Below are 11,918 nucleotides of genomic sequence, written 5' to 3'. Positions count from 1 at the left end.
CACGCCATCATCTTTGCTTGACTAGTTAGCTTTGCGATGCAGAGCCAAGAGGAGCAGCGCGTCTAGTCACTCCGTTCTAGTCTTCCCCCCTCCTCCCCCCCACGCTGGAGCTCATTGTCCGCCCCGGACGAACTAGTTGGCTTAGCGTGCCAACGCGTCTCGGTGTGACCGTTGAGGACTCCGGCTAGTTAGTCCCGGGGGCTCTTCCCTCCCTGGGTGAGCCTAGTCCCTGCCCAGGCAAGATCACTTTGACGTTGTGTAACATCTACCCGTATGGTGTTTCACCCTGAAAACGTGTTGGCCATATTCGGACTTTTGAATTCCTGTCGAAGGTTACACAAGCTTTGATGGAGTTCAAGCATTGAAAATATTTGATAATACTGCAAGATTTGTGATGAGCGAGAGTTATGCTTGTCTTAGAGATGAACCGCTGATCTCGTTTATGTCTCAGAAATCGTACTTACTACCGGCTACGCTGCTGATACGTGGGGACGAGGTTGGATGTGGTGACCGGCCTTGGAAACATACAGAGAGCCGACAAGACGTCCAAGACCGGCCATGGTGAGAGCTGATCCGAGCAGCACGAGCGCGAAACGAGCCGCACGCTCGGATAAGGGTGTGCAGAGCCGGCTTGGCGAGACAAGCGAGGCAGCCAAACTAGACGAAAGACAGCAGAGATATCGTAGAATACCCCGATCTAGGGACCAATCTGCCTTGTGCAAGGAACACAGATCTTGGAAATCACCAGATTGATCATCCGATCAGGGCCAGAATCATCGATACGCGCTACCTCACCCCGCAAGCCAATCTGACGCAGGGACTATAAGACCAGACCACAGCTCATCCCTGAACGTTGTATGCCGGTCTGGACTTGGTCCGGCTAGTGACTTGGGTGGTGGTTGGGGTTTCTGCGACTAAGGTCGGATCGTGCAGCTTGAGCCGAAGCGCGCTCAGACTAGTTCTCAAGTCAGACCGTAGTAGCTGTGCCATGGCTGGGCGCTAGACGTTCTGCCTAGAGAGAAAACCTGCTGTGACAACGCAACCTCCTAGCCGGGCAGCCGGGTGGCCATTCCTCGGTCTAGAAGTGACATGTACGTGATGGCGTGGTTCGGTCGCCGCCCGAAACAAGGAAGCACAAAGACGCTGGAGATTCTGAAGGTTAATCAAACATTAGGGGGGCATAACGCGGTAGTAGATACAGAGAGAGCCTTGAGAGCGAACGGACTCGACATCGCAACTAGAAAGAACCTTTGTGGTTCATGGGCGAGATGAGTTGCAGCGCAAAAGAAAACGGATGGCGAGGAGGCCTCATTTTCATTGTCATTCGGAGTCCTCTCGCTCATCGAAGCTTCGCTGGCCACCAAAACCAGATTTGTCCAGCATCCCTCTGATGCATACTAGCACTGATGAACCAGTCTAAGGTTGTGTGTGTGTGTGGCAGTGTGGCTGGGCCCAAGACACACCTTCTTCTGTGCGGTATGACGAAAGCGTGCATCTGGCCATTCGTGTATGATACTCGAAACACGTTCGTCCGATGTCATGATATCAAGGCACGTCCGGGTCATCTGGTCCAGCCCTGCATGCACGCTGCTCCCCTTGCACAAACTCACCCATACCCCTTTGTGACGAGCTGATTTATCATATCGGATATCCATATACATACCAAGTCATAGTACCTACAGGGATTTTTCCCCGGTCTGTTACCAATCTCAGTTATTAGCTTGTCACACAGGAAGCCTGGACATCAGAAACTCGGAAACCACGTTCCGTATCTCCCTGTCTGGCAAGAGCATCTCTCACAAGGCACAGCGACAAGGCAGAAACTCATTGTGCCGTTGAGACTGCTGGCCTCGCGAAACTACAAGAGCAGATATTCCATTCTCACCATGAATAACGACACCTTCCACGGTCCCGCATCGGAGGTCTCTCCAGTGAGGTCCTCCTTCCAGCAGTCCGAGACGCACCACGCCCACAGAAGCAGTGATGGCATCACTCATTCCGCAAACCAACAGTACACAGCGGTGAACGGAGACCGCTTCAATGGGAACGCCGCCGACATCGGGCTTGCTAATGAGGCCAGTGCTCGTAGCGATACCACTATTGCCAACAACAGTAACAGCCCCAGCAACAATCTCACCAACCAGCCAAAAGCCCGAGGAGTCTCGACAGACCTCGGGCCCTCAGCAACACACCTCTCGCGTGACTTTTCTCCTGATGGGATGGTCCAGGACCCCAAGGGCCCTCTGCCGCATGGGCTAACCAAGCACCGCCTGCTCGGCCGCCTGCCCGTGAGCGTCAAGAATCAGATCGTCGCCCTCATCGCCGAGTTTGTGGGGACGTTCATGTTCTTGTTCTTCGCCTTTGGCGGCACGCAGGTGGTCAATGGCCCTGCCAATGCCGCCGCAGGCACCGGAGGCATCACGTACGCGGCCAACGACGCGGCCAAGCTGCTGTACATCTCGCTGTCGTTTGGCATGAGCCTAATGGTCACGGCGTGGGTCTTTTTCCGCATCTCGGGCGGGCTCTTCAACCCGGCCGTCACGCTCGGGCTGGCTCTTGTTGGTGTCGTCACCCCACTCCGTGCTGTGCTCGTGGCGTGCAGTCAGGTGCTGGGCGGCATCGCGGCCGCCGCCGTGGTGCAAGGACTGACTCCCGGCAAGCTGAATGTCAACACCAAGTTGCTCGCCACGGCTAACGACGTCGTCGGCATGGACCTGGCCCGGGGCTTGTTCATGGAGATGTTCATGACGGCGCAGCTCGTGTTTACCGTTTTTATGCTGGCAGCTGAGAAGCACAAGGCCACGTTCATCGCCCCTGTTGGCATCGGGTTGAGCTTGTTCATCGCCGAGTTGATGTAAGTTTTCCTCGTGGAATTCCCCCTTTGGTTCAGATGGGCCGCCTCGCATGAACGTGGCTTCCTTCATGGCAAATCAAGACAAAGACAAGTTGTAGGACTGACCGTGAAATACAGGAGCGTCTACTATACCGGCGGGAGTCTGAATCCCGCGAGATCCTTCGGGCCCAGCGTCATCCAGGGTTTCAATAGTGACCACTGGGTGTATTGGGTCGGTCCGATCCTTGGGTCTCTGGTCGCATCAGGATTCTACGCGCTGGCCAAGGCTATCAAGTATGAAACCGTCAATCCTAACGCGGATGGCCCAGCAGATGACGAGTATCGTGGCGATCGTAGCATGTCTTCACCAATGAATCCCGGTCTGGAAGCTGGTCTGGGAAGTTGGGTCCCCAATCCTCAGCAGGATGGTGCAGTGGACGCTCGTGAAGCCTTCGAGAAGAGCAGTGGCAAGGGGGATGGCCAAAAAGATATCAATGAGAAGCACGTCGGTGGGCCTGGGCCCGGCACGAGCGGTACCGGTGTCGTTAGGGATGGTCCCTATAAGGATGGACCAGCACTGGAAGCTGGTCGGGGGTAATGCACAGCCGAAGTTAGAAGATGGTCGGAGACTGCGAGAGGACATACATTGGCCCGGGTTGATGTTGTACGTTACGTGTTCGAAGAATAATTGTTGCGGTCGTTGGACGGTTCGTGGCGATGGTGACATGGCATTCTTGCGGGACGATTTCTGAGTTTGAACCTTGCTTCACGCGTTGACGATTGTATATAGTGTATTTAGTGTCAAAATGACTCCTCCCAACGTGGTCGTGACCGATTTTTGCTAAATAACAGCGATTCAAATCGTGGTGAAGATGGTCCGGGCTTGTCAATCCAGATCTGAGGCAAGTTCGAACGGTGCCGGATGTTGAACCGCATTTTGTGTGTGGAGACTACAGAAGAGCGTTCTAGATCAGACTGGTGGATTGGAAACTGTTAAGCAGTGACTATGACTTTTAGTGGTCCGAGTCTGGATTTGGGCCTGCAACATTGGCACGAAGGACAATGGTATGCTAGGTGAAAAGACGGAGCATCTTGAGCTCAGGCGCGGGTATCCGAGGAAACTGCAACTAAGCATGAAAGCCTTACGTTGCGATAAGACTCAGAGTTAAAAGGACGTCTCCCTGATGCACTGGATCGAGTTAGGCCATGCAGTCTAGTACAGTACGCCCATGATCCTGGGCACGCAGCACTAGTGGAGCGTGGTTTATTGAAGCCCATGCTGGCACGTGCCTAAGGCTGACCACGAGAGGTGTGGAGATTCTGGAGATGGGGGCGTAACCTTGAATGGACACAGAAGAACAGGACATCCGATGAGGCCATTAATAGAGGGCGCTCTCGTTGTTCATGTCGAGTCTTAAGCAAGGATTGTCGCTTCATTGGGTGGATGATGGACCTATGGCAAACACCCATCGGGGCAACCGGCAACCGGCGACCGGGTGAAATGTAGGATATGGATGCTGCCGCTTCATTAAAGTTTGGCTGCGACTTGAGTGGTCGCTAAACAGTATCACCTTTATCGATGTTGACAAACTTGCAATGTCATGGGCCAGCCGACTTGACTGACTGGCGCCACCCCAACGCATGCCGACGGGGACAACATCTCGAGGCAGACAGCACCTGCCAGTAATTAGGACACATAATCAAGCGTAAGTCTAGTCCGGATCCTGTGGCAGAGGATGGTTTGTAGGCGGCGCCGCACTACTCACAGGCGCGCAATAAATGTGGTTTGCACCGTCTCGGCTGCGGAGCCGAGCCGGGTGGCATCGAGCCGCATGGAAGCCGGAGATGACATTGTGAGATGGGACGACCAGGACCCATGGCATGGCATGGCATGGCATGAGGCGACGGCTATGGGGAGGAGGTGAGACAGCAGCAATTGGCCGGCTTGACAACCTTGGAAGTCCGTGGAGTGCGGGATGGATCGTTGCCAAGCTGCCAAAATGGCGGGCCGTCTTGATGCTGCGCAGGCATGCCCCGAGCTGTCTCGCGCTGGTGTGTAGCAGGCGACGCGTGAGGCCGGCCACTTTGAGATGAATGCCCTCGACCTTCCGCTTGCAGCGGTAGTCCAGGAAGCAGAAGCAGAAGAAGCCTCGACAAGCTTTTCTGCGCGACTTGGCAACTGCCTCCCGCTACGCGCCCCACTCCCGGTGCAACCCCACTGTCCTCCAACGCCTCGCCCGCGCATGCCCATCCGCGCAAAAACCTCGTCCAGACTTTTGACACCTCGACTCTCGCACGTCAATCCCTCCGACTCGACCGTTGCCCCTCCCGCTTGCTAGTGCCCGCCACCCAGATCCTCCGGCGCTCGACAGCCACACGATCTACTGCGTATGTTATCAGTCCGTCCCGGCCATCGCCTGCCCTTCCCTTCTTATCTCGCTGACGCGTGGCACGGCCAACAGCTCGCTCAAGGCTCAGATACGCCGATTCCAGAACCGCCAGCCAGGCGTCAGCACCGGGGCAGAATGATCCGAGCTGCCCGGGACCCCTTGCAGCACCTGACCTGCCTTGCCGCCTGCATGAGGGCCACCTGCCATCAAGAAGTCGCTTGCGAGTAGGAAACCCTTTGTGGTGGAGCCGCGCAAGCACTCGTCAATCTCAATCTGGCACCATCAAGCGCCGCAGCCCACCTGCCACTTTCCGCATCCTCACTGCAACGACCCACTCCCGCAACGGTCTCAGCAACTGCCTGCAAGTGGTTTCCGGGGATACGAGGGTCCTGCCTGCTCCAGCTGTTGACGCTGAAGCGCAACCTCGATTCTCTTCTGTCCTTCTGCTCATTCTCCGGTGGTAGCCGAGCGGTCGCCTCCCCCGCAGGAACTCTAGCGCCAAGTCGAAGCATGCCGTGCATTGTTGCCACGAGAGTGTGTGATTGCCTCTCCAAGCACAACTCTCGCGCTTGCGCTAGTCGGCGGCTCTGAAAAGCTTGTCCCACACCAACGGATTTCCAGGGTGAGGAGGGGCAAATGCTTCTAGAACAGCGGCGGGTTGGCCTTGTTGCGAATGGTGGTTGGCCCTGGACCCCAAAACCGGCCGGACCACTGTCCACACGATGTCCTTGATCACTAACCTACTTGCGGGAGGTCCATTTTTGGTCTGGAGACACAGTGGTCGCTAGGCCCTCTTCGGGGCTTAATCACCGGGCTAACACAATCTTCTTACGGCATGGTTACGGCCTGGAAATTTGCCCCTTGCAGAGAGTAGCGGCGATCTCCGCAGGAGTGCTATCTGCGCACAAGCATGGATTGCCGTGCAGACATGCTTGACCACTGTCACAGTGGTGGTGCTTTGGATTCCTTCCTTACGATCCGTAGAGAGTGGCATTCATTGACTTTAGAGCGCGTCGTAAGGGCCGTCTTCCTCTATCCTTCCTTGTGCAGGGAGCCTCATGGCATCAGCCGCAGACGACGTGGGTGGCACCTTGGTTGGCAGCTCCACATTCTTGGCAGCCGTCACGGGTGAGGACTTGGCTCTCTGGGCACAAATCTTGGCGACATGCATCTGAAGCTTATCCAAGCCACCACAAACACAAGGCAAGACAGGGGGGCAAGCAACCACCACAGCTCCTGATGGAACGTCGCAGCCTGCACCTCGGCATCGTCGTTTCTGCTAGGCTAGCCTGGGCGCGGATTTGCAGGGCACCGTCCCAGATGGGTACCTCATATGTAAAACACGAACATCCGTGCCACCACGAACCACGAGATGGCGAATTGAGTCCTCCGTGGCCAAGTGATGGGCGAGCGGCGAAAGCCACGAAGACGTCTCGAGCACGAGTAGCTCGCACCAGTCAGGCTATCTGACAGATGCATTTTCTTACTGGTTTTATGTTGTCAGTCGTCAGGTGGGATTATGCTCCAAGGATCACTTACAAATTTCCCCCCAAACTGCCAGGGCGCACATAACCCAGGCCAGACGTACGAGGTGCGCAAAAATGATGCTGATGGTGGATTGGTTTAGGCGCGGGGACTTTTCCCACGCAAGAACTAGTGCCGGGGCCTAGCAGAGAAGCTTGATTCGTCCTAGGCGGGTCGTTCATGCAGTCATGCCCTTTCTTGGGGCAAAACCTAGTCGAGACCCGTTTGACCAACAACCAACCCCTGGAGGAGTCGGCCGCCCTCACCAGCGAGGCAGCCCAAGATCAGCGATGCTACACACCACCGAGGAGCGCCCTCTGGCCTCTGTGGCGAGCAGGTGGCCGGATTGCTCTGGACGACCGTCGGCTGCTCGCGTCTGGGGTTGGCTAGCTCCACAGCCATGGACTTGCCGTCGTTTGAGCTGAACCCGAGTCCACACACCCACAGGCAAGGCTGGCTGTTTGTTATCTGGGGGTCACGAACAAGCTGGGCATGAGGTCCGACTAATGTCCGGAACCGACCACAATCCCCCCGGCTCCAGAGATAACGACAAGAGTCGTGGGTGGCTAATGGCTACAGGTAAAGCCTCGCCGCACAGACGGATCGCCGCCCCCTGCCACTGGCCTGGACACGCGATTTGACTGCACCCACCTGCATACCTCCGGTCTACCCCAGACTCTCTTGTGAGGGGTCCATTGATAGACGGCCGTCAATCCGTTTGCACATATAACTAGCCATCCCCTCGGATGCTCTTGGCCTCGGTCTTGGCTGCTTGCTCTTCATCCCCTTCCAGACATCCTCCTGGACATCGATCGCCACTCTTTGCCCTTTGATCTTCAGAGAGATTGGCAGCCATGGAGTCCACCGCTGTTCGCCCGGCTGAGATTGCCGACCACACGATGGCCACTCCCACCCTGGAGAAGGACACCCTCCAGCTTGGCCAGACTTCTTCCAACAACGAGAAGACCCCCTCTGACATCAAAGTCGAGGTTGACTCGGTCGAGGAACTCGACTTGTACCGTCCGTTGAAGCTCGATGACTCCATTCCCCACGAGGAGTCCATTCTTACCGCCCGTGCCGTCATTGTCGGTATCATCCTTGGTGGCCTCGTCAACGCCTCCAACTTGTACCTGGGTAAGTCTTTACATCTTCTTGCTCGAAAAGAGCGTGGTCAACGTACTGACATGATTCGCCACAGGTCTCAAGACTGGCTTCACTTTCGGTGCTTCCATGTTCGGTGCTATCTTCGGATATGGAATCCTCAAGTTCTTTTCTCGGACTAACCTCCCGATCATTGGCGGTCCCTTTGGTCCGCAGGAGAACTCCATTGTCCAGGCCGCTGCCACGGGCTCTGGCGGTATTGCCGGTCTCTTCGTCGCCGGTCTTCCTGCCATGTACCTCCTCGGCACCATGGGCGACGGAACCCCCAACCCCAAGGACGACTTTGGCAAGCTCATCACCATCACCATCGTGTGCAGCTTCTTCGGCCTTTTCTTCGTCACCCCTCTCCGCAAGTTCTTCATCATCCGCATCGGTCGGGAGCTGAGACTTATGTTCCCCAGCCCTACTGCTGTGGCCCTGACTATCCAGTCCATGCACGCCGGTGCTGCAGGCGCTGCCACTGCCGTCAAGAAGCTCAAGGCCCTTGGCATTTCGTTCACTCTGGCTCTCGTCCAGAAGGTTGCCTCTCTCTACGCTACTGGTGTCTTGTACGATTGGCACTTCTTCACCTGGATCCACGTCTGGTCCAACTACACCAGCTGGGCCATGCACATTGAGAGCTGGGGCTGGTGGTTTGAGATCACTCCTGCCTTTATCGGTTCCGGTATGCTCATTGGCATGAACAGTGCCCTGTCTATGTTTGGCGGTGCTTTCCTCGCCTGGGGTGTCATTGGCCCTCTCCTGGTCTTCACTGGCGAGTGTGCTGGCAAACTCCAGATCCCTGACGACCCCCTGTGGAAGGATTGGTACAGCTATACCAGCCTTAAAAACCTCGGCCACACCACTCCCTCGCCCCGTTACTGGCTCCTGTGGCCCGGTGTCATGATCATGGTCTGCACATCCATGGCTGAGCTGTTTGTCCAGTACAAGGTCATCTGGTACGCTTTTAAGGTCGTCGGCCACCGCATGTCTGTCAGCATCAACGACTTCCTCGTCAAGCGTGGCAAGCACTCCGAGTTCTTCGCCAAGCGTGCCGCCCAGGACGTCAAGGGCACCGAGGATATGGTTGAGGATCCCGCCACCCCTGAACAGCAGGTCCCTGTCGCCGTCTGGTCAATCGGTCTGCTCGTCACCATCGTGCTTGCCATGCTCATCTTCCACTTCCAGTGGGGCATGCACCCTGGCTTGACCATTCTGGCCTGCATTCTCGGCTTCATCTTCTCCTTCCTCGCCATCCAGATTGGTGCTGTCACAGATCAGACGCCTCTTACCGCCGCCTCGAAAGCTTCTCAGCTCATCTTCGGTGCTGCCACCTCTGGCAAGGGCTACACCATCAAGGATGCCCAGAGACTTAACCTGGTTGCTGGCAGTCTGGCCTCCGGTGCTGCGGACGTTGCCACCTCTCTCACTGGTGACTTCAGAACCGGCTTCCTGCTCGGCACCCCCCCTGTCAAGCAGTGGTACGCACAGGCTTGCGGTACTCTGATCAGTGTCTTCTTGGCCCCTGGTCTCTTCGTTCTCTTCACTCAGGCGTACCCCTGCATCCTCAATGGCGACGACCACTGCGCTTTCGGCGTTCCCTCCGTTGCCGCGTGGGCAGCCGTTGCCAGCGCTGTCACCGACCCTGAGGTGCACATCCCCCTGTCTGCCGGTATTTTCGCCATCGTCATGGGTGTCTTTTCCGTCTGCCAGGTCGTCTTCCGCCACTACTACCTGGTTGGTGAGCGCGAGAAGTACCGTGTCTGGCTCCCCAACTGGGGTGCTGTCGCGCTTTCTTTCGTCTTGCCCAACCCCGTCTTCACCACCGCTGCCATGTTTGGTGCCATCATCGCCAAGCTGTGGCGCCACTACAGCATGCACACCTTCGACATTTACTGCTACGCCATTGCCGCTGGCTTCATCGCCGGTGAGGGTCTGGGTGGTGTCGTTGGTGCCGTTCTCCAGATTGCCAACGTCTCTGGTGATGTCTACGGCACCACTGTGGGCTGCCCCGGTGGTTTTTGCTAAATGGTCGACAGGAGTTGAGTGGATGATAGGAGAGAAGTTGCTCAAAAAAAAGCGTGGTGTCCCACCGGGACTGGTAATTAGTCATATACCCATCTTAGTTACTATCAAATACAGTAACGTACCTGAAATGATTCTGTGTATTCTCTCTCCACCTGATCCCAATTCTGTGTATGTTCGTGGCACCGGGGACATTGTTTTCAACTTGTTAATGGTTGAACAACTGGCAACTGGCACCTGGCACAGACTCCAAGAAGTGCCCCCGTCGCATGCCAGGCTCGATGGCGTGGTCGTCGGATGTGGACCTTGATCCAATTATTTCGTCTCGTTGTGCTTTCAGAACCATGTCAATATAATGTGAAAACCGTGAGAGCTAGCGCATTTCTTTAACCGATGTGTACTGCTCCTCCTTGATCTTCGGCGATGGTCTCTTTCAGGATGGTGTGTATTCATCAGGGCAGGGGAAACAAGAGATGGACAATTACTGTTCGAGCCTGTTTACGGACTCAAAGGGAGAGATATACATGTATATATGTAGATATATATATGCATGCTTTGACAGAGGTCTCAGGTTGGCGCGTGTGTCAACAATGGCGGACATTAACAACAACCAGCATGGTCGTACCATTCCTTTCTCCGTCCCCTGTTTGTGGGTATATATTGTCCTTTTGTGTCATTCTTGGCGCCATCGATTGATACGATGGAAGGTGGAAGCTGTGCTGGCGAGCGAGAACAATGTAAGCATTTACGAGAGCACACGGAGACCTCACGTCTGTGGAAGTATCCGTAATGCGTCAGATCCTATCTCGACCTATGAACTCACGAAAAGACCCTGATCATTTCGTCCCCGAAAACGATCGAGCTTCTCTCTCTCTCTCTCTCTCTCTCTCTCAACTATCCAGTTCAATGCAAACACCTCAAAATTATATGCAAAAAGCTACCGAGTCGCCAGCTTCTCCTCCTCCTCCCTGACCACCCTCCCCACCACCTCGTCCAGATCCTCATCCTCCAGCCCCAGCATCTCCATCGCGAACCCTTCGCGGGTAGTCCAGTCCCCATCGATCGCGCCCAGCGCAAAGACGAGGTCCTCGTTGGCCTCGGTCTCGCCCTTTTCCACGCGGGCCTTGTTCTCGGCAATGAACTCCTCGGCGTCAATGTACTTGGCCTGCCACTCCTTTCCGCCGCCGCCGCCGCCGCTCGTGGCCCGCTCGAGCGCCCGCAGCACGTCGAGCTGCGACACGCAGAAGCTCTGCACGTAGACGATCATGTTGCGCGTGCGGGCCTCGTGCTCCGGGGAGAGCACCCTGACGACGGCCTCGGCGACCCGCGCAAGGGTGGACGTGGAGCTGCGCATGGTGCCGTCGCCGAGGATGTCAGCCGTGCGCGTGCGCAGGTTGAAGTGCAGGAAGTTCTCGCGCAGGCCCCAGTCGAAGAAGTGGCCGCAGACTATGCTCGTCCAGGAGAACGACGACGACGACGACGATGATGATGATGCCTCGGCCAGGCTCTGCAGCCGCGCCCGGACCTCGGCCTTGCGCTTGAAGATGGGCACGAGCTCCTGCGCCCGGGCCGTCGTCGAGTCGCAGCTGCCATAGTCGGCGGGGATCACGCGCCGCATGCCGGGGGTCGCGGCAGCGGCGTCGGCGATGCGCAGCTGCGACTGGCCGTCGCCGGGCCGTGTGGCCACGATGACGGCGTGCTGGCCCCGGAAGGCGGCCTTGAGGCTGTCCAGGGACAGGTCATCGTCGATGTTGACGGTGATGAACTTGTCGCTGGGTGCCTTGGGGCCGGGCCGTGATGAGGAGGAGGCGCGCTGAGCGATGGTTACGGTGAACTGGCCCGAGTTGATGAGGGCGTTGAGTATCTCGGTGCCCAGGTTCCCCGTCGCGCCGAGCAATATGACGTTCTTGATCGGAGGAGAGGCCATTGTTTACTGTCCTTGGGACTACAGCTCTAGGTTCTTAGGCACGGCTCGAGTATGATGGCTTGTCTTGAGGGAGCGGTCT

At 56.6% G+C, this 11,918-nt stretch overlaps 3 protein-coding genes across 3 annotated transcripts; 2 read left to right on the top strand and 1 right to left on the bottom strand.

Annotated features, from left to right (window-relative positions):
* Positions 1–2,216: 2,216 nt before the first annotated feature.
* B0I36DRAFT_261059 (aquaporin-like protein) lies at positions 2,217–3,240 on the top strand (the record flags this gene model as incomplete). Its single annotated transcript, XM_046151130.1, has 2 exons — positions 2,217–2,854; positions 2,972–3,240. Coding segments are annotated over 2 exons (903 nt in total), but the record flags the coding sequence as incomplete, so codon positions are not given.
* A 4,406-nt stretch (positions 3,241–7,646) lies between these two features.
* B0I36DRAFT_232810 (OPT oligopeptide transporter protein-domain-containing protein) lies at positions 7,647–9,915 on the top strand (the record flags this gene model as incomplete). Its single annotated transcript, XM_046149174.1, has 2 exons — positions 7,647–7,881; positions 7,946–9,915. The coding sequence occupies 2 exons, from the start codon at positions 7,647–7,649 to the stop codon at positions 9,913–9,915; spliced, it is 2,205 nt and encodes a 734-aa protein (XP_046019403.1).
* A 967-nt stretch (positions 9,916–10,882) lies between these two features.
* On the bottom strand, positions 10,883–11,824 carry B0I36DRAFT_222653 (uncharacterized protein; the record flags this gene model as incomplete). Its single annotated transcript, XM_046149038.1, has 1 exon — positions 10,883–11,824. A coding segment is annotated over one exon (942 nt), but the record flags the coding sequence as incomplete, so codon positions are not given.
* Positions 11,825–11,918: the final 94 nt, after the last annotated feature.

The sequence above is a fragment of the Microdochium trichocladiopsis genome (genome assembly GCF_020744255.1).
Source record: "Microdochium trichocladiopsis strain MPI-CAGE-CH-0230 chromosome Unknown B0I36scaffold_1, whole genome shotgun sequence".
Lineage (NCBI taxonomy): Eukaryota > Fungi > Ascomycota > Sordariomycetes > Xylariales > Microdochiaceae > Microdochium > Microdochium trichocladiopsis.
This window is presented reverse-complemented; position numbering and strand designations above follow the sequence as displayed.